We start from the raw sequence: 22,983 nt of genomic DNA, 5'->3' as shown, positions 1-22,983 counted from the left end.
AGTGTATCATCATACTCTACAAAGCCTAGCTTTAACTGAATCAACAGGAATTAAATGGGCTATGGACTTGGGTTCTAGAGAGGTCAATCCTCAGGCTTTTGAGGAGCTGGAGTGGAAGGTGCCCCTGGGAAGGATTGCTGGACAGAACTGGAAAGATCCTACCAGTGCTATATAGTAAACCCCGTTCATAAGATGAATTTCTGTGTCTCTGTCATCATTATAGACATGTTTTTGTGGCTGTAAAGGATAGCTTCATGATCTGGAAAGGAAACAAAGTGTGAAATAAATATGAGACAGGAGCAAACACAGATGGGTTTACAGAAAAAGAGTGGGAGAGAGAAAGCACTTAGCTAAACCTCTAGTGGTCAGCTAAGAAATGTAAATGGTACTGTTTTGAGATAAAATACGATCATAAACTAAAATCACTTGATGGTTTTGTGTTTACAACTGTTAAATAAAAAAGAAACAGGTAATTTACAGTGTGAAGGAAGAGGAGAAGGATGAAAGGATAGAGATCAATATGGTATAAAGGAGGTACTTCATTATTTTAGAACCTAATTCAAGCATACGTTGAACCTCTGCAGTTCTCATGTAAGTTAGCAAGTGCCAAGCAGCTTGTGAGAAGCTCTCTCCCTGTCTCAGAATCAGGATCCCAGACTGCTATATCACCAAAGAAAACCATTACTAAGCAAATGCATAACAGGTACTAAGACCATGCTTAAACATATACAAACACACCCATAGAAAATGTTGTATTTTCTCCATATATATGCATATCTACACAGATATAATTCCCCTCAACAAGCAGGGAAATGACAGACATGAGACCTGTGACACTAAATGCATGTGGGTCTCCAAAACCAGCCCTCAAAACCACAAGGTCAGGAAGCACCAAGAAGGGTCAAAGCAGTCATCAGCTCCCACTGGCTTCCAGTGGAAACAAGCAGCTTTAATCTGGTGCCTGCACAGAGGCACCCAGTACACTCTGAGACACCTTGGGATATCTGAGGATAGCAGATGTGGCACAACAGCAACAGCTGGATGCCAAGAATGATGTGCTAGTAAAAAGCCATCTTTGGGCAACCAGAAGTATCCTAGGTAAACAGGTCCTTTGAGAATCTTTGCTTTTGGGGGTTTATTTTTAATCTCTTGGCAGAGACAAGAGATCCTCCATATTCATAGCTTTTTAAAGTATGGCACTCTTACATCAAAAGTCAGTGCTGCGGATCAACTGATCTCTTCCTGCAGGTGAGATACTCACTGAAACAGCAGAAGTGCTGTTAAAAAAAAAAGTGGACTTCTACCATGCTTTGGTGCATGTAAACCTGAAAATGTCTGTAATTAAAATTAAACACTGTCCTGGAAGAAGTTTCCATAGGATTCATATTAGGCAGCTATATTTATTACTAAATGTTTCCTGTTTTACCCAAGCTGAACATATTCAGCAATTTGCATTACAGAGCATAATAATATATATAAAATAAAAATAACTCCCTAATTCTCGAGTTAAATGTGGCCACTGCAGATTCTGGTTTTGCACGTACCCAGCCTGCACATGTGAATTTCCAGTGTCTGTAGCTTGATCAGGTGTCTGCTCATACAAAGGTACTTGTGATGGGGAAAAGCTGGAAATAGGTCTGGGCATAGTTATAATGTGTGTATGAACCTGTGTACAAATTAAAAAACAGAACACATTATTCCTTATTTTTGTAGGGGAGATACCTTGGTCACACAATGTCATTATGGAAAACATGATGGTCCTTGCCCTTCCAAAGCACATACACACACCCAAGAGCCAAATGGAAAAAGAGAAGCCAGTGAAAGGGTTAATGTCATTTGGTGTTACCTCTTCTGCTGCTGGATAAATGCTGTTTTCTAAAAATAGCAAATAGTCTTCCTGATCCTGGACTGGTAAAGCAGAAGGATTTTAAACTAAAATGCATCCTCTGTGAACCACAGTAAAAAAACTCGTTTCCTCTAAACTCTAGAATTTCAACTACTCATCATATTTATACAAAACCAAGGCCCAGCTATGAAAAATAAATTAAACCTAACTATCTAAACATCCTTTTCATGAAATCTCATGGTTTTGGTCTCCTGCCTCTGTTTTATGCATAGACTGCACTCCCACTGACTTGACAAAACTGGGAATTTGTTACAGTGACAGAAAAATCAGGACCACTTAATTCACCAGTCCATGAGAGTAAAGCGATCTACTTTTCATAATGTATGTACAGGCACTATGTGAGCACTCACTGTGCTGGAATGCCTGGGTATTGTGTGTTTGTCAGACTGTCACCAAGATTTATGAATACACAGCTACGAACTGCAGATGAAGTCTTGCAGTACAGACAGGCTACACACACCTAAATTAAGAAGGTATTTTAATTTTCCGACCAGAAAGATGCAGAGTGTCTTTTGCATGTAAACCTGCTAAGATTTTCAGACTGGTGATTTTGCACACAGGGAACCAATGGTTCCTCAGATTCAGCAACACCTGCTGGATTCTGCGTGGTTCCACCAAAAGAGAGAAGAGAAAGCAATATGGTCTATGAAGGAGCCTTCTTGAGCACTGTGTCTCAGATTACAGGGGCAAGATGGGGACAAGGTGAGAGAATAGACAACATGTAGCCTCATTTCCACCTCGTTTCACACTCCTTAACATCTTTATTTACAACCCAGAAAGACAGGAGCAATGAAGACTCCACAACCTCAGTCAAGCCATCCCAGACAGTGGGGAGGATTTTTATACAAGTTACAGACATATTCATTCCAAATTCTCCTGAAAGTGCCATCATTGCTGCTGAGCACCTCCCTTACGGACATCTGCTCTTACATCCATGCCACTTTTTAATGAGTGATCCCCTCAATCAAATCTTGATCTCAATTTTTTTTCTAAAGCATGAATAAAACACCTTTATCCATTAGCCTAGTTTCTGCTGCTTTACTAATACTGAAAAGGTGAAGGAGTCACTTGTGGGATCTTTTCTTACTTCCCATAATCTGGCAGTTATCTTCTCCTTTTGAGCAGTTTCTTTACTCTCTCTCTCCAAGTTATTCTTTGCTAGAGCAACATACTTTTCCTCCTATTAAGGACCCTTTCACCCCAAATAAATGTCTTGCAGTATCAACCCATCGTGCATCAGTTCCAGCTCCTCGTTACCAGGTCCATTTTTCCTTCTGCAGACACCTGCATAATTACATTATGTGAAATAGCTTATATAAATCAGCAGTCATTGTCGTATGTTCTAAAGGATTGACCTGCAATTGTTATCTACTGCAAAACTCCATCTCAATTTTAGCCATCAAATCTAAGCCATAAAGTCATAAATTGACTGAATATGGATTACTGAATCTGCATTTGAAAACAATAACTTGCAATTTATTTACTGAAGGTCCTACTTTCAAAGCCATTGTTATCTCATCCCCACAGGCCTTTAAATTGATTTTTAAAGCAACATTTTAATTAGCTTCCTACCTGGCAAGCTTTCTTTGGTGCTTGGTTCAGAAGCTGAGATTGACCCCGAGTTTTCCTGTCTGGGTCTGGGCACTGGTGTCACCTGCTCTCCATTCTCTGCTGCGTGTGCCAGCCCAACAGGGCTGGTGAGTAACTATTAGAACTATTAGGGTAACAAATGAAGCCTTCCTGATGCTTTCAATAAGCAGTGACTAACAGCTCTTTAAATTATCAAAACAGTGGCAAAAATAAATTATATTTAAGGTTACATTTTCACCACCTCCTTATTTGTGCATACAAAATATGTCCATATAACTATATTAGCTAATTAACAGTGCAGCTATTCAAATGCAAAAATGCTTTTCAAATGCATCTGTACACGGACAAATGCAGATTTTTCATACCTGAATGACTGTAAACAAACAAACCAGAAGCCAAATCAAGATCTGACTGTTTAATCCAGAGGATATTGCATATTTAGAAAAATATTCTAAGTTGCAACAATGGAAATTATTGCTATCCCTTTATACATTTTCAGCTCCTTCGTGAAAAGAATCACATTTGATCCACTGGAAATAAATCTGGTCAGAGGCTATTACAAAATGCAGAATGTGCTTCCACAAATAGAACAAGCAAACTTGTGTAATTGGTACATTCATAATTTATTTCAGAGTCATTCTGTTTTGCTGACATCTATCTATTCTTCTAAAAACCTTTTCCAATGAGTTGACTTATGTTCCAATAAAGGCTATCTCAAATCTCTCATTTCTTTCTGTTTGATTCCGAATATTTTACTGCTTGAAACTTCCAATGACATTCTGCAATAGTTACATTTAACCTTCCATATGCTCTCTTTCTCATACAATTGTTTACCTTCTAGGGCAAGGACTGGTATCAAACTTTCTTTTGATTAGGCTTCTTTCCTGCTGCTAGGTAGCACGTGTACCCCTTAGGCTTTCAGTGTACTAAATTAACTGTCAGCACTTTTTATGATCCCTCAGCTTCTTTTCCCTTCACAAATTTATCTCATTTCATTATCCTTGGCAGTTCTAAAACCTTTCAAATTTTGGTCTGCTGAAACTCAATACTAATGCAAGAGGAAATAAGGTTCACCCTGACAAGAGATAACTACAACTTTTGAGCACACCTCTCTAGTTAGCCTTGCCCAGTCTATCTTCATCTGTCATTCAATGCCTAGAAGCAGAATTTGGGTGCACAATACAAACCCTAAAGCCAGAAGTGCATTCTTTCCCTAGAAAAATATATGCTGCTTTCCATTTCCTGAACAGTTCTCATCACTTTTGCAACTACCCTTAGTGAAATTACATTCCCTGACTGCTTTGCCTAAGGCAAATGGATGTAGATTATTTCAGCATCTCTTTGTTTTCTTTTTTCCTTCTGGAGGGTGAGGCCAGCAAATTTTATACTAGACTAGCAACACGCTGTGAAATCCAAAGAAATACTCTGCATGCCTCCTGCTCTAATTTTTGCTTTGAAAATGAGTACTCTTATGTTGATTTGAAACATGAAAAATAACTGTGTGGCCATAAAAGTGCACAGGAAAACAAAATCTGTCAATTACACTGAGCTATTTTTGTCATGTCTGACCTTCTGGGTCTATTCCAACTATATCACTCTAGTTAAGTCAGTGACTTACTATCAGTTGCTTGCCAGCTCCTGGCAGTGCTCCCTGACCACTTCTAGGTGACTCACAGGACACGAGATCAACCTTAAGGTGCTTTAAATGACAATAAAATGTGCAGCTTGCCAGAAGAAACACAATTTCTCTTTCTCTTAAGCCCCAGTCTCATCCCACCTGTGCTTCCCATTCCAGAACACTCAGAGCAGGAGGAAGGAGGTTATTTGAAACATCAGCCTGCAGGTGTTTCCAAGATGTGTCCATGATTAAGCAAAGATTTTCCTCTTTTGCATTTTGTCCAGCTAAAGAGCAGAGGAAAGTAAATGGACATTTCTTTTCCCCTCCATGATTCTATCTTTTGCATTTACTTACTTCTGAAATGCTTTCCAAATGTTTTCTCAGGGTTTGGCCTAAGATCTTGATATGCTGCCTCCTAAAATTCTTCTCAAACATATGTTATTTGCCTTGAAGTTGATAGTGTCTTTCCACTTCAGGAGAAATCTTCAGTTAGAGGCACCATGAGAGTCTCTATTTCCAAACCAAACCCATTCAGTTATCGAGGAAAGAATTAGGTCTTCTACAAAATCCAGTCAAGGGCACCCAGAGAGGAAGCAGATCTGCTAAATAAGGAGCTGCCGTTTTGCACAGCGCCTTTTCAGAGCTGAACTGCCATATGCTGCTGCCTATCCCTCCTGCACTCACATCCTCTCTGGAGGAAACCAGCTCTGTGCACTTCAGTCCACTGGCTCAGCCTTCCCCAAAATGGTGTGCACTTCACTGAGCTGCAGGCTGATGTCTTCTCGCCCCACCCCAAGGCACTGAAATACGTTTTTGGTGCCTTAGGCACCCTTCAGAGGAGCAGGTGCTTCTCCTGCAGACACCTTGCACCAGGTGAGGAGATGGGGACCCATGGTCCCTTGAGGGTCTGTGGCAGGCTGTGTCACAGACACGAAGCGATTGGTGGAGGGAAATGACAGACTTTCTCCGTGTGTGACATTCTTCTTGTTTCTGGTTTCTTGTGAGGAGCACACAGGGTTCAGGAGGTGGAGGAAAGTCACCCTGATGTTCTGATTCCCTTGCACTGCATCAAGGGAGCAGGGGGATAGGCTCTGCTAGGCCCAGCCTAAATCTATCCCTGTAACATGTTAAAGAGAAAATAAGTTTTCTACGTGCCTTTGGGGCTCTCTTCTGTACAAAGAGAGACTCCAGGAAGTGTTCTGTGACACCAGTGCCCATCAGGAGTCAGGACTGTGTAGTGCAATAATGGAGCTCTTACAGCCATGCAGGCACACAACCATTTCCAGCCCTTCCCGCCCTCAAAAAGCTTTGAAATGAAGCTCCAGCCAACACCTCCCTCTTGCAGTCTCACCTAAGCCTTCTCTCCAGCCACATCCTGCATGCCAGCTCATAGCAGGCATTCCTAATCCCCTGGCTGCCTGCCTTGTCCTCCTCTCCAAAGGGACTTTGGCATCACTTTCCACACATTTTGCCTTTGCAAAGCTACAAAGGCCTTGACTCTCATGTTCATGCCTGCCGCTTGACTCAAGAAAATAATAAAAAACCAAAGGAGGGAATGTGGGTGGGAAGTAAAACCTGATAAATGAGACTGCCTTTACATAACTACAAAGCCCTAATCATAACTGTGCTAATATACTTCTTCCTGTGCTGTTGAGAACCCACTGGTATAGCAAAAATGTAACACCGGCAAATAAGCAACACAAAAATGTGTTAAAATCCATCACTGGATCCCTGGAAACCCACATGTTGTTTCCTGGCACTCCACCATTTACCAGCTGGCTCAGATGAAATTATGGAAAAGGCAGAGGGACACTCTTTTCCTTATCACACTCATTCATTATCTTCCACCCTCACTATCACTGTACAAGACACAAGCTCTGTGACACCACCAGCGTAGGGCACAATGTCGTGCTCCCTCCTGCCTTTGCCCTTCATCCAGCCCCTACACGGGGCTGAGGGGTTCATTCAGAAACCTGGAGTTGTCGATCCTCGCTGGCAAGGATCCACACCTTTATTCAGAGACAGTCCCATGAATATGCAGCTGGTGACTCTGAAATCACTTTAGGTGACACCTCTTATCTCTGTGAATGGGTAGGTGAATGCACAAAATGAAAGGAGAAAAACTCTTGCTAGTTACAACAGAGGACAGAAAATAATGCAAACTGTTCAGATAAACAGCCTGAACGCTCTTGTTCTACTTTGACCTGGCACTATTTTAAATCAAAACACCAGTCTGTGGTAATTTTACACTAACTTATTTTAAGTGAAAGTGGATCATTATATTATGACTACCTGAATACATTCAGCTGAAATTCCAGCAAAGGATGGCTCAAGGTTGGACTGTGCCTACTAGCTTTCATAGGTGGAAATAAGATGACAAAATCAGTAGTTAATAGAACACTTCATTGTGTGAAGAAAGAACCTCATACTGCGCCTTCATGATGCATCCTGCTCTTGGGAGCAGTTAACCCCTAAACCCCAATGCTGCATTTTCATTTACATTCTGAAAACAAAGGGTCTGATTTCTTTTATACCTTTCTTATGCTATTGAATTTAACGTTAGCTGTGTCTCTTGCTTCAAGATTTTCTCTGGAAATCTCCAGTGATGCATAGAATAATTCAAAAAATTGTAAAGTAGGATCTTTTGGTGGTACAATTACATTTTCTACTTAATAATGGTCCACTTTTGAGAATGCCAAGAGTGGTATAAAGGAAGCCAAGGAAGCAAAAAGGAATCATATCACTAAACTTTGATAGTCTGAATGTGCTTGAAAAATCTTCTTGACCAAGCAGGAAGCAAGAAGAGTCCAGAGAAATGCTGACTTGAGGCTTCAGAAAAGAGTCGGGTGCTGCCACTAAGCATGACAAATCCTCATCTGACTTTGGTTCCTCACGCTGATGCATGCATGGAGCAATGTGCCCCCACCTTATAACACTCAATATATAAGCTCAATTAATATAACACTCATTATATTTTATTATATAACATATATGGTGTTGTTTTATTATATAATATATATTATACTATGTAACACTCTATATATAATTGTAACACTCAATAAATATATAAGCTCAATTAATCTTGTTTATTAAAAAGTATCAAAGTATGAGTTTTGGATCATACTCCAGTCTTCTCTCACTTAAGCTAAAGGTGAATCCCTTCATTTGAGGAATAATTAAATTCTATATAATCTTAAAAAAAAAAAAAAAGAAAAAAGAAAAAAAAACCCCCAGTATTTAGAATTGTAGTAGATTGTTGAACATGGAGCCATGTTTGATATGAAACAAAAAAGCATGCATATCCACATGTGCAGCATTTGAACAGGTATTATTTGTCACAGTCTCCCACAGATGCTATCAGAGCTTACAGAGAAAAGCAATGGTTATTAAAAATGATTCACCACACTTATTAACATGACAAAGCACAAGAACCGTGAACTAGTCATTAGAATGAATGAGGTTTGATAAATAAAAGAGAATGTATGAGATTTAATAAATAAAAGGCTTTTCAATGTTCTATAAGGACCCACTCTTGAAACCCTTTGGTTTTTGTGAGCTTCAGGACACCAACGTACCCAGGAGTTTGTTTGTGTGAATGTGAAACTCATGAAGGGTCCCTTCCAGCTCATACTATTCTATTATCCATTGCCACTGGGATAGTGCAGAGAAGCAGCCAATCTTTGATTGCAATTGCTCAGTTAAAATTTTCACCTACAGAAAACACAGTATTGCTGTGCCAAGTCCAAGTCAGTGCATGTTTTGAAGGTATTTAAGCTGATTCCCTTCTTGCAGGAGAAAAGCAGAGCTTGCCAAAGTGACTTCCAGATGGAAAGTGCAACCCTGATCATATGTGTCTACAAACAGACCAAGCTGGGCAGTCCTGAGGCTGCTCTCACTTGACCCAAATGGGGAACCATCGTCTTGGAACTCAGAGTGGAGGAAGAAAGCCAAGTGAGAATCACATATTTTAATTGAAAAGTAATTAGGCAAGAACACCAGCAGATTGCAGTGGAAATTGAGAAGCCATAGAACAAATTGTTTCCATGGACTCACTAATCCTTGTGGATTCCTTCCAACTCAAGATATTCCATGATTCTATGATCCTAAGGGTGAAGTCTGTCAGGATTAGACATTGAATGTAAGCTCTTTTCACAATTTTTTATTTTAAAGCTAGAAAAGAAATAAAATCATAAGTTTTACTCTTGCTTAGTCCAAGAGTGATCTGGTATTATTCATCCATAACTCTGAGGGTTTTAACTCTAGACCATTGTACAAGCACAAACACCTAGGACTGAGGCAGGCTCTCACTTACATAAAGGTTGGTCTGGATGGGTTCTTTTGATTTATCTCAGCATGCCGAAAGGAACATTTCCCTGCCATGCAGCCAATTGCTCCTAATTAAGAGCCCTGAACAGCAGTCTGCGGAACAAATTCCAGTCCCTCTGCTGCCAGAGGAAGCCTTCATGGTGTGAAGCCTCATACAACCACCAGGAGAGGCTGAGCTCAGAATCAGGCTTTTAGGGAAACACTAAATGCAATATTAAACTGAGAAATATTTTAGCGACATTTACATTGAAGAATATACACACGAAAGAGGATATTCACAATTACAATCACAAAGTGCTGGGACTCTCTAAAGCCTGGAGAGTATGCTGCTTCTGCTTCTGGTGGATAAAGAAATGGTTGTGTATGCTGTGCATTTTCCAGTCTCACAGGACTCAACCTTTTGTTTCTAAATCAATAGTTATGAAATGAAGCCTTCTAAACTACTTAAACTTGTCATGAAAAGACTTTTCAAAATTTCTCTCTTTTTTCTCTCTCTTTCATATGTAACCTTGATCCTCTTCCTTAATCCATATATATTTGCAAAAGTTTTTGCAGGCTTTAAAGTCATACTCAGAAAAGTCCTTCCTGAAACACCTTTGATGACTTTACAGTACATAATGACATTCAAAACTACTCCTCAAAGTCTGACTAAAAGACCTGGAAAAACACAATAGACAAAAACACAGCAATAAAATTATTCTAGGTACAGAAATTAAAACAAAACAATTTTATCTGAACTAGAGCTGGTGTGACTAGAGTTATTAGTGCTTTCTTGTAGGCTGAAGAGAGAAGACTTTCTTAAGGAACTGATATGACTTTCCCTTAAACAATGAACACAAGTTCAACTGAATGCAATCCGGAAAAAGCCCTAAAACTTAGCTGGGAACTTAGACTGAATGTAATAATTTGAGTTCTGCCACAGAAACTGTGTCTGATTAAACATCACAGGGTCACAATTTTACTGTGTGTTCCTGTACAGTGAAAGCCATCATATAAATGAAACCATTCAAAGTTAGCATACTCATGCACATCAATAGAAACCACAGATAAGCCTCTTGTGGATTCACTGACTGCTTAAGCCTGGCAGGTAAGGCTGGTCATTATTCTGAGCACGGAGGTAAGTTCAGAAATATGTCAACATGCATTACTGCAATCAACATGCATTAGTGCACATCAGCGTGCATTATTGTAATCAAATTTAACAGCTCAGCTCAACAACAAGGTCTTGCAGTCTGAAAAGATGGAAAAAGGTCCAGTAATGGTAACAAAGTGGTGCTAGACTGCCCATGGAGACACATAGCAGGCCTCTGCCATCAAAGTGTAACTGCAATCTCACTGCAAGAATCAGTCTGGATGGTGTACCACAATCTTCATTAACTAGAAGCACATTATAGTGATCTCCAAAAGCAATCATTTCTGATGTCAGAATTAGAAATTAAAATTTATGAGATGTGCTCCATGTCCTGGGAAATATCTGCTTTTTCAAGTATTTCTTCCTTAACTTTGGAACATTATCAAAGGCAGTTTTTGAGGGAAGAGAATTAATTTTTGAGAACCAAGTAAAAATTTCATCCCGACAGGTCAGAATAAAGTAGAATTCTAACCCATACAGATTTTAGCCTTGGGATAATGTTTGAAAAGCTCTAAAGAGGCTTGAGTTTCACTCAGAGTTTTGTAGAATTAATTTATATTGTGATTGCAGTCTCCATAGAGGCTCTGGCCTCCTGGCTTTACCAGCTGAAAAAAATTGCACCGATAATCTGAAGGAAAACAACTATTTTTCCTCATGTCTGTTAAAATCTATTCAGCACAGAGTACCTAGGATTCTCACACTTCACTCTGAGAATTTCAAAAACCCCTCATCTTCCATCAAGCTCTGTCTATCCTTCATCCTATTATTTAGAACACTCAATGATTCACAGTGTTGACAATGCACTTTCTCTAGCAATTGTTCCCACCTCATTTCCAAAGCAGGATGTTCTTATTCTTAGAAACATACCAACCCCTCATGCTAAAAAAAACCACCCTGAAGTCCAAAACCAAACAAAACTCTAGAGATTTGTTTTTCTGTACACTGCAAAAATCTGTCCATCATTATGACAACCACCTTCAGAGAGTGAAGCCACTGCCTTACACCACTCGTGCCAAGACCCATTAACGGGAATCACATATTGGTCCCTTCATTAATCTACATCACTTGTGTGGTTAAACCAGCACATTCCCATTGTTGTTGACTCTGAATGTGGTGTTCTTATGTTATTGCTCATGCAGTTCAGTGTTGCTTCGGCTATAAACAGACACAGAGTTTAGCTGTGAATGAACTCCTTCCAGCTCAGGCCAGCAATACCCCAGTAATGCCAAAGCCACCTGAACCAGGATTGGGACACAGCACAGAAACCAGGGCTCACAATCCCTGCACTGCCATAGCAAGGGAGGGACAGAGGGGGAAGAGAAGGCAAAAGGGAAAGACTCTGAAAGGATGCAAATGTTGACACTTGAAGTCACTGTAGTAAGTAGATCTGCACTAAGAAATACTCATTTTCAAACAAATGGGTATTTCAAATCCAAATAGTATTTTCCTTGATTCAAAGCTGGTTTCATGTGACAAACATTTAAAAGCAGTAGTGTAGGTCCAATTCTAGAAATTAAAAAGTAAATGGAAACAAGCTTCCATTTCAGGATTCAGTTCTGTTCAACACCATGGACAGATAAAATCCCAAGGTCTCAGAAAAGTGCTAGACTTGAAGAAGTTAGGTTTAGTTTTCAGGGGTACAGGGCTAGGCACAAAAAAATTATCCTCACAGCTGTGCCAAATCCCTGGAGGATGATTTATCCTAAATCTGGTTTACTTCTCCTCGTTTTTCCTTAATCTGTCCAGTTTCTCCTTAAACATTCCAAAATCACAGATGTCTTGTAACTCAGACAGTGGGGCAAATGTGCACAAAATGATGATGTGAGGAATCTGGTTCACAGCCAACACACAGTACATCTAGGAAACCTCATTGTCAGCCCATCCCAAGAACGTGTGTGACTAGAAACATTAAAAAAAACCCCAACAAACATTGCAAGATGGCAAAAGATATATCATAAACAAGTAAACATGTTTATAAATCCTCTCCAAAGTTCCCAGAGGATCATGCTCAAATCCCAAGTGTACCAAACAAAGCCAATGTAGTGGTGGGTTTGGTAGTGGTAAGAATCAGACTTCATAATCTTAAAGGTCTTTTTCAACCTAAATGCTTCTGTGATCCTGCTGGGTGTCAGCACTATTTTCCTCCCCCAAAGGGATGATGGAGTTCAGGCAGAGAAGGGCATCACCAGCATGGCCTCAGCTGCTCCCATTCACGAAGGATGAGCAGTGGGCATCCTGGCACTACTCTGCACACAGACTAAGATGGATCTTACCCATTACTACCTGCCCAGCTGGTATCAGTCTATTTATTTTGTTCAGAGAACCATTTATAGATGGCTGAGACAAACAGCTCTAACTCAATTGCCAAAAATCCCCCACAACATTAATATTTACAAAGTGCTTCTCGTGGGTACCATTTTAGTCTAAATATTATTTGTATCTTCAAGAAACACAAAGCTCTGAATAAGAAGATGAGAATAATCTCCATAAACACCAACATGTATAATTCTTCTTCTTGAAACAACACTGAAAGGACACATTCTTAATGTTTTATTTCTGTTTCATCTCGGTTGCTTTAATATTCCTGGAACCTTGAGTACATTTTTTCTTTTAAATGCTCATACCCTTTCCATTTGTCAAACATTGATTTACCTCCTGCAACTTGTGCAGAACTCTAATTTAACACACTTTAGTTGGATCTCTTGTTTTCAACAAGCATCACAAATTCTACTGAGAGCACAGAAAGACACTGGTTAACCAAGCACAGAGCATGGAGAGCAATTGTTTGTGCAAACCTCCTGCAAATATAGTGGATTCACATTTATTTTGACCAATACCTGGCATCACGCTCCACAGTCTTAATTATCCTTATTTTTAAAGTACTTATTTAGAACTCTGAAAGAGAAGAAGGAGGAAATCATTTGGGACCTTTTCTGCTCAGGAATAGGAATAGACTAGAGTGGCTTAATTCAATTACAGTAATTGAAATTCCTCCCTTAGCTTTTTGTCACTTGGAAAAATACCACAAGACCCTGACTTGCTTTAAAGATTTAGATTTTATCACTTAATGATTGTGGAATGGAAAATTTGTTTTGGTAGAACCTGAACAATTATCAGACATGCCAGTTCATGTTAAGAAGCTGGGAGACTGCATACTTCTTTATCTTAATTCCTGGGTGAAAAAACAAAGAGATTTTAAATATTTAATAATTAGAAAAATGCTCCAGAAATTGCTCTTCATGCACCTAAGGCTAATGAAAGCACTGGAAGTTTGAAGATATAAAGCACTCATCCTAAAGCACATCAGCATTCAGAAAACTATCACAGGATGATTTTTGAGTTGGCGAGGGCAGAAGGACAATATTAAGAAAGCAGAGTGACTCTAGCCCCTCTCTCATCTTAAATAACATAGGGAGTGTCCATCCTCTCTGCTGGGAAGTCAGGGAAAAGCCGCTGGTCTTTCATCAGGCACTGTGACCAGCACCAGAGCTTTCACAAATATTGTTTTTTTCACTCAGCTCATCGTTTAAACACAGTGCACAGGATCTTGATTTGCATTTGTATCTTAGTCTAGTGAAGAACAAAACTAAGTGAGGAGCAAGGAAGAAGTCTCCCACAGGCAAAACACTTCACAAGAGGAACAGAAGCAACAGACCCTGATTTTCTGCGGGGCTAAACTGCCTCTTGAAATGGAACCGGCGTGTGGTGCAGAGGCAGCATACACCAGGGAAGCAGTACCAAGTAACTTAAAGCTGTCATGTTTAATTAATTGGTTCTTAAAAATGCTTGATGCAAACAAACCATTAAAGTCCCTTGACTGATGATTACACCTCTTATAATCTGATGAAGACATTCATCTGAGTAGGGAAACTGGCAAGTCGAGTAACTCAAAACTAATGTCTTAACTGAGCAAGTAAGTTACTCCATGCAATCCAAGGCACTCTGAGTATTTAAAGAGGTACTGCACCAGAGCTGATAGGTTTCTTCATTATTTTAGCAGAGCTGCAAAGCGTTTGAAAAGAAATAATCTCAATCCTTATCACCTACATGCATTTGAAAGTTTTTGAACCCTCTACTGAAACCCATCTGTATCATAGGTTTAATGCTCTGGTCCTTGACTGCTCATGTAATTTTTAAAATAAGAGAAAAGCTCCTCAATCACTGAGACATTAAAATTTAGGAGTTTTCACCTTCTCCAGCTTCCTGTTTCTTCTCTTAATACCATTTAAATCAAACATTTATTTTATCATTCATTCAGTCTTAGAATGTTGCCTCCTTTTCTTTCTTGCAAACAATCTGAGGACCCAGGCATCAAATCCATCTCAGGCTTTCCCCCAGCTGCTCAAAACAAGCAATCAAATAGCTGTGTGCATGCAAGTTCACAAGCTAAAAGCTATGCCGAGCATTCAGACGACAATACTCTGGAATGATTCCCCACCTGGGTACTCACCCAGTACCAAGAGTACCACTGCACAATATTAGCACAGGTACAGCCACAGCATTGTCAGTTCCCCACAAGCTTTTCTGGCTCTAACTTCTCCAGTTAGACTGGTCTCCTGCTGGAGAAGTCCAAGGGTTTTCAGGGTGTCTGAAAATCCATCTAACACTGTCTTGATTACTGATCCTGTCTTACTGCAGGCAGTGCTGGCTCAGCACAAGGTACGGTCTGATTACCTGGGGGTAATCTCTAACAGTGTTCTGAAATCATAGTTAGGTATTTAAAAGGATTTCTCCCAGAATCAAACACAATGACAAAGAAGAAGCATCTGAAGACCATCACAGTCCTGCCTAAGTTCAGCAAAGAAATGCAATTCTAATGAATCTCTTCTCTCACCTGTTTTATCAACATGGAGTTATGAAGGGGAAATCAAAGAAATAAACTCACATGTTTTAGGTCTTCAAAACCAAAGCCACATAAACAAAGCTGGGCTATATTAATGGAGACCCTGGCAATAGATCCAGGCACCATGAGAGCTAGTCTTACAAAGGGCTGTGTCACATCTTAAAACTGAGCTGAAACTTTTCCTTCTGTGCTGTTTTAAAGCCACTCCGTACTTAAGTGCGAAATGATGGCAAACATTTATTGACAGTTAATGCAGCGCTCCTGCGATGTATTATTAGGCACAAGCCCAGAGGCACAAGGCCAAGTGCTGTTAATCTCTTGGTGAGTGCCATACTGTCTCAGATATGCACTGCCTGAAAATATCCGGTGATATCGCTAATGTTTTTTAAAAGGCAGGAGTCTCGAGTTTTCACAGAAACTGATACACTGATTAACCCACCAGAATAAAAGTATAATGGAAAAAGCCCTGCAACAGTTCACCCAGTTTCTAACCCCTGTTTCCCCACATCAGGAGTGATGTACCGAAAAAATACTACCCTCCTGTGCCTTACCTCATGCTTTACTTTAGCAGTGTCAAACCAGATCTTTCTTGCTCGGCTAAAAACCTTTCCAAAACAAGTGAAAACATCTATCAGCTTTTACCCAAGGGAAATGAACTGCTGAATATTCAATCATAGGTTTCCTTCCAAATGCTCTGCTTGTTTGCTTTAGAGAAGCCTTAAGAAGGGCAAATAAAAGGTTTGGAATCCTCTGAGCAAAGCTGACTTCTTTCTCTGAAGGTCACCCTCAAGCCATTTCAGAACCAAGGAAATAGCCAGGGGATGGTTAAGCAGACTCAATAGACAGCTTTTCTTCTCAAGTAACTTTTGTGTTTCAGGCTGAACTAAAAAAATGCCCTCAGGTGGAGGTTTGCCACTTTTTATGGACCTATCCAATTTTACCCTGGGGAGAAAGATGCAGTAAGAAGTTCTTGCAAAAGTATCTGCTGCACAAGTGCTTCAAAGAAAGGAGAGACTGCCTTTTTAAAAAGACTCCACTAGAAGTGATCAGACTCGTCAAGGGTTTTATGGTCAGGTACCTTCTTCTTTGGGACAAACCTTAACCACTGTTTTCAGGGTCAGTGCCAAAACTGGAATATTTATTCAAACCATACCGTGTAGATCAGAATCAAGACAGCCCCTTCATATTCCTTCAGAATTTACGGTCTGATCATACTAATAATATGCACTCCAATTGATAGCAATGCATTTAGCAAACATTAAGTATGACTGCCATGCCTATTCAGAGCAAATTTTGCCTAGGATCCAAACGGAAACTCCTAATCACTTTAGATAAACATATTATTTAGGAGATGCTGCAGCCTGACCAAAGACTTAATTCTGTGTAAACCTTGAGAAAGACCCGGGAAAGCAGCGGGAGCTCTGCCTAAGCAAAAACTACAGGACCTGGGGCCCCTGTGCAGCTCCACGCAGGGGCACACCACTGTCATCCCAGTGACAGCTCCGCAAGCCCCGTTTCAGTAAGGAAAGCGAACCGCCACCCCAAATCCCCAAGCAGGCAAGTGAACAGAGCAGCTCTCCGGGGCAGTCCGGGCAGGGCAGCGGCTGCGCCCCGGCTGGGCTCCCGGCTCAGCCCCGTTACCTTCTCACCGGGCAGGGCCGGCCGCGCTCGCTCCGCTCCGCAGGGCAGGGCAGGGCAGGGCAGCGCAGGGCAGGGCAGGGCAGGGCAGCGCAGGGCAGGGCAGGGCTCCAGCCCGGGGCAGGCGGCAGGGACGGGGCGGGGCGGCCGCGCTTCTCCCCGGCTCCGGCAGCGCCCCTCGCTCCGCGCACGGCCCGGGCACGGACGGGACCCGGTAACTTGGCGCACCGTGCCGCCGGCCAGCGGCGAACTTGCGGCCACCCAGCTCCATTCCCTCGCCCAGCGGGTGCCCCGGCCCGCCCGCCGCAGCCCCTCTCACCTCAGGCGCTGCCTCCTCCCCGCCGGGGCCGGGGCCGGGGCCGGCCGCTCCCCGCTCCATCGCCTCTCCCGGCTCCCTGCTCGCTCCGGCTGGCGCGGCCCCGCTCGCCGCCGCCGCAGCCCCAGCGCCGGCCCCGGAGCGCCGCCTGCCGCCGGGGCACGGCCCCCGCCCCCGCCAGCCCCGGGCCGGCGCTGCCCCCGCCGCCCTGCGAGCCTCAGCCGGGCACCGTCCTGGCCGGGCAGCGGCCTTCATCTTTCGTTCGTGTCTTTAACCAGCGGCCCCCTCCCCTCGCCGGGGCGGCGCGGGTGCCGCTGCCCGAGCGCTCGGCCCGAGCCGCTCTGAGGCGGCGAACGCGCTCCCCCGGGCGCCGGACCTGGGCTGGCTGCGCTGCGCTCCCGGCTCAGTTTCCAGCTCCGCTCCCAGCCCGCGGGTGGCTCCGTGCAGCCGGCAGGTGAGCGCTGTCAGAGAGCCCGTGGGGCGTGCCGGGCGCTTCCCAAGGCGGGGAGAGCCCTTTCCCCGAGTTTCTGCCCCAGCCCGGCGCAGCCGGAGCCCGTCGGGGAGGCGCAGCGGTGCCGGCAGCCCGCGGAGCGCAGGGACGGGACCGCGGCAGAGCGCGGCTTAGCTCGGAGCCTGCCGTGTGTGCCGGGGCTGCCAGCACCCCTCGGGGGGCCAGGTGCGGGGCGGCGTTCACAGCCGGCCGGGCAGAGACATCATTACCGTGCCCGATGCCTCCGCTCCGCTCGCCTTTGGATGGCGGTGTGAGCGGTCAGGCTCTGCCCGAGCTCACACCGCACGTACACCGCCGCAGCACGCCGGGCAAACAAAAACACACCACACGCGGAACTTCCACGGTTTTAGTAATGAGGATGCTCTACCCCGACTCCTCCCTCTCCCCCCCTCAATCCCCAGCGGTTAACCCCAAGTTACATCCTTGGGGTTCCAAGTTACAGCCTATTTGTAAGGATCGAAATGCATTTCCTGAGGTGTCTCTTTTATCACCTGCTTTTTTTCAAAATGCCCCTGTAGCTCCAGATGTTTTTCAGTCTTATTTTATTTTATCTTATTTTATTTGGATTCTGGCATTCATTAATTTTAATTTTTAGTATATTTTAAAAAATATTTCCTTCCTGTCCTCTTGGGGAAATTTCTGTCTAGTTCTGGCATCTGTCATGATTTCTGCCTCTTAATACTGAAGCACAGATTATGTGTGTATTAATTAGTTTCTTTTCTCAGTTAGTGAATCAAGTGCAAGAATTTGTTAGGTCAAACTTGATAAAAACTGTCAGTCCCAGGCAGCCCCCTGTCCCTGCAAGGAGCCAGCTCTGTCTCAGAGAAAACAGGACATAGTTCTGCCTGTAGTATCTGTAGCTATTAGGGAGATTCTCTTTGTACATGTATATGGTTTTTACTAATTATTGCTTACATCCACTACAAAATCTATCAAGTTTCAAGGGAACAATTCATTGCTCTCAAAGTATTTGGTTTTCAAGATAGCAGTGGAGAAGTAATTGCCAATTTAAGTACGTTGCCTTCTAATTTCATTTCATATTCTGTTTGTCTTGCATTATGAAAAGACAAACAAACAGGACCTTGCTCATGTCCTTCTCAGCTCCATTTTGGCACTGCTTCTTGCATGCTCTCCATGAATCACTCCCCTCTGCTTTCCCACTGAAGTCTGGAAGCGAGACAGGCATCACAATATCTGACCTTGTTTGTATCAGTGTTAAAGAACTATTTTAAACCACTTGTCTTTCTCATACGGCAAGGCCTTTTTATTTTCATTTTTTGCTGCTTGACAGCACAGATAGCCTGAAATATAATTCCCCTGGCATGAGATTTTCATGCAGTTACTTTTCTGTGCCAGTTCTGTTTATTTATTTAGCATGGATTTATCCCACCTGCGTATGGCTTGTATTTCCTCAAAATAATCTGTGTTAAAATACACAGAGGTATTTATTTCTTTCTTCACCCCCCCCTCCTCTAATTCCTAATAAGTAATTTGACAAGGCTATGGAGATCAGGATCTCACTTCTATTCACAAACTGACGTGGTACTACTGTCTTCAGAGGTCACCTTTCAGCTTGCACTGGAGATTAGCTGGACACCCCCAGAAGTGCAGAGTGAGCATGACTGGACAGGTGTAATTCCACTTTTAATAATTCCAAAATATTAAAGAGTATTCCATCTCCCCCACTCCCCAGCTCCACTAAGTTGCAGTTTCTTTACTTCACTGATGATAGTGAAGAGTAATATTGAAGATCAATAGCAGAATGTTATTTATGGGGTCCATGCCACTTTACCATTAAAAAGAATGCAATTTCAGTTTTCTAAACAGATGGGGGAAAGGTTGCATGGAGCAGTTAATTGGTTTGGACAGGACCAGAACAGTGCAGTTTTGGCAGAACTGATGTTGAAAACTGGGTCTGTGGCTCCATCCTTTTTCTCTCAGTGCTGTTGCCTTTGTGCTGCTTTGTGCTCCTGCTCCTTGAAGGCCAGGTCATCATGCGTGCCATTCCCGACTCACACAGCACCCACAGCTCCACCAGGGAGGCTACAGGCACTGTTCCAATCCTCCTGAAGACCCTTGCTTCTAGAAGTGGGCCACAAAAGCTAAATTGGAAGCTTTGTTTCATGTCCATGCCTATGGAAGAGTGGTATAGCAACCATTCCTTCTTGCTCTTCCTCCTGGGCTTGCTTGGGGTAAATACAACTGAGTTTGGTTTACAATCAAGCCTTTCTGCTTCAATTAAAAACACATTTATATGGTTTTCTGTGAGGAGCTCTCTTTACACAGGTGTGTGGGTGCAGCCTCATCAGTCTTCCAGTTAAAAAATTTCATTTTCTGCTTGGACCTGGTCCTGCTTCAAATGAAATCACCATCTGAAGTCCCAACAATTTCAGAGGAGTATGATTAAATGCTTTGCAGGTGTGTTTAGCCATTTCTTTCCAATCCATCCCACCAGTGCTGCTGTTACTTCTGTTCCACAGATGGCAGCTTCAGTGGCAGTGACATGGCAAACACAGAAGACACAGCACACCTCTGTTTCACTTCTTCAATTAGTTTAAAATTTCTTAAATATGTTTAAATATTTTTAAAAAGTAATAAGCTTAAAGCCACTTGCTTGCACTGCTCACCAAGACCTGCCTTCATAAAGCAAAAAAAGTAGATTTAAGTGCAATACTTCAGGGTTTTTTTAAAATCTGAAATCTGAGAAAAACTGGAATAATATCCCAGAGCTGTGAAGGGGGAAAGGATATACCTTTTCCTTTGGACTCACAACAGAATAACTCCCAGAACTGTGTTGTTACTATTGTTGTTGATTTGTTTTGATTATTTTAGTATCCCGGCTCTTGCACTGCCATGATGAATTTGGTTTAGGATTTGTGTCATCTAATCCAGAAGGGATTTTACAGGTCAATAAAATGCTTCAGCTGAGTGTAAATAAGCACTCTTCAAATACATTCAGCTTCTCAGCACTCGTTTGGAATAAGTAGTATTTAGGGATAAGAGTTTATGCATGAATTAGTACATGTGTTTCACAGATGGAGAAGCTGTTAAATTAGTTCATCAATGACCAAAGAAACAGTCTATGGCCAGAGGCAGTAAGAACCTGCATTAAAGCTGTAATTTTACAGTTTCACCCTGGTGTCCCAGTCAGCCACGTTGTTTTAGCTTCAAACTGGTACAAAAAGCCATCCCCCTCTACCTGGAAGGGACCAAGTGGAGAATTGGAAGCTTTTGCAGAGGATGTGCCTAAAATATGTGGCATCAGGTAGGAGGTGAATTCTATGTGTTAAAAAAAGGAGTCTACCTAAAAGAAGGTGTCACAAAAAGGGAAAGAAAGGTGCTGGTGACCTGAACTTTGGCCACCTAGGGTGTGTGTAGACTGTGGAGATGGTTATAGAAACTTCCTCCTTGGAGACGGTGGCAGGAACTAAAGGAAGCTCCTGGAAGCCTGACTCCCACTCTTCAGCTCTCCTAGCAGACATCATCCCAGAGATGGGTAAGAGAATATGTCTGTGGAGACGGTGTTGAACACTATTATTGTAGTACTTTTGATCGATTGTCACAAAGTGCTGCTGAGTGTGTTTTTGAAGGGAGAGAGAGGCAGATAGCAGAATTTTGGTACCTGTCATGGAGATAATTATTTCTGTAGCTGAAGGGAGGGAAGGGGATGGTGGGAAAACAAGAGAGGGAAATGAAGCATCACTTGCTTCAGGTAAAAGTGATTTTTCAAACAGGAGAATAATTAAGCTGAACTTCTATTTACATGACTGCAACTGATTCCATTTGGGGCAGCTGATCAGAACAAGGTTCTCAGAGCTAAGAAATAATAAAAGGATAATATAATTGTATCAATGACAGCAGATGCAGCAGTTTTCCCTCAAGTTATTTGTGACTAAAGTGGTTGTGTGCATGTGCAAAATATTAGTGATCTATTAGAACAGTAAACTTGCATATACTTCATAAAAATATGGCCATGTGTATATATTACATAAATATAATGTTTTCTGTGTACTTCTTCTGTATAAAAAGGTACCAAAAGGAGAATTTAGAGTTTTCTGCAAACTGTTTATATAAATTATATAACGTGTTGCAAGCCAGATATACTTTTATATTAATGTCGATTTTCAAAATTATTTCAGGGGAAACTTCTCAGTTTTTGGAAAATCACAGGAGTTAAATTAAAAAATAAGAAAAAGGAAATCAAGAAAGTCATGGAGGATGTAATAGAGCTACTGTGGTGATGGCTTGTGAACACTCCATATCCTTTTTGTGCGGGAATAATATTGTTGTGAGTTACAGCAACAGGCAGCTCTGGTATTTCCTCTTCTGCTAGACATCAGGTTGTGTTTTTGTAGTTTTGCTGAGAGTCACAGGAGTGAATTTATATCTCTGTAATCTTTTGCATCAAGTCGCAAGAACACAGTCGTAAAAACAGCATATAAGTCACCTTCAAATTATAGCTAAACTAAATTTTAAGGTAGTATATGCAAACCTGCCCTGGAACAGAAAGCTTGTTATGTACAAAGGTGTTGATGTTCTTCTGGGTCTGTTTGTTGCCAGAGTCATGGGGTTGGTGGAGGGGAAAGTAACTCTGCCAAACAAGAAACTCTTGGTTACTTGGCTCTTTGATTTTCAGATGAGACACAAGTGTTAATATACATATTAACACTTAACAAAACAGGAGCCTTATGACAACAATGTGTAGAGATTTCAACTTTTTCCAGGTCAGATGCAAACTTTTGCTGAAAACTGTCACTGTGCAGGGATCTGACCCAGCTGCCAAACCCAGGGGCTGGCACTGAGTGCAGGTCACACCACACACTGAAAAATTGCTTGTCTACAAAGGGTTTGGAGGTAAAAATCAACATATGTCCGCCTCCTTGTTGGTATAACAAATCCCAGCAGCCATGCTCAAGCTGAAAAGACAGCGTGGGGGTTTGCCCACTCAAAACATCCAGGCAGAAAACATTTTATAAATGGGAAGAAATACAGAGCATAAAGTGGAAGCATTTTGAAAATTATGTTTTTTGTCTCAAACCAAACAAAACCACACTTACTGAATAAAGATGTGGTCATGCAGCCAAACAAATGGAAAATAAATCC

The 22,983-nt window shown here is 42.0% G+C and overlaps 2 protein-coding genes across 6 annotated transcripts in view; one reads left to right on the top strand and one right to left on the bottom strand.

Moving 5' to 3' along the window:
* KCNG2 (potassium voltage-gated channel modifier subfamily G member 2) overlaps positions 1-18,213 on the bottom strand; it is a 53,359-nt gene extending 35,146 nt beyond the window's left edge. The window contains exon 1 of one of the 5 annotated variants that reach the window (XM_023919621.2): positions 18,090-18,213. The gene's annotated coding sequence lies outside the window, so the exon portion shown is untranslated. Of the gene's footprint in view, positions 1-17,056; positions 17,336-17,372; positions 17,482-17,745 lie in introns of those variants that run through there. The other 4 variants (XM_086843085.1, XM_086843091.1, XM_086843111.1 and 1 more) reach the window with 4 other exon arrangements.
* Positions 9,020-22,983, top strand: part of LOC147655751 (uncharacterized) — a 38,226-nt gene continuing 24,262 nt past the window's right edge. Inside the window, exons 1-2 of the mRNA XM_086901559.1 lie at positions 9,020-9,065; positions 17,337-17,823. Of these exons, the coding sequence (XP_086757685.1) occupies positions 9,020-9,065; positions 17,337-17,823 (533 nt within the window). The remainder of the gene's footprint in view (positions 9,066-17,336; positions 17,824-22,983) is intronic.

Source organism: Cyanistes caeruleus, chromosome 1 (assembly GCF_971803275.1).
Source record: "Cyanistes caeruleus chromosome 1, bCyaCae1.hap1.1, whole genome shotgun sequence".
Lineage (NCBI taxonomy): Eukaryota > Metazoa > Chordata > Aves > Passeriformes > Paridae > Cyanistes > Cyanistes caeruleus.
Note: the sequence above shows the minus strand (reverse complement) of the source record. Positions and strands in the feature narration are given on the sequence as shown.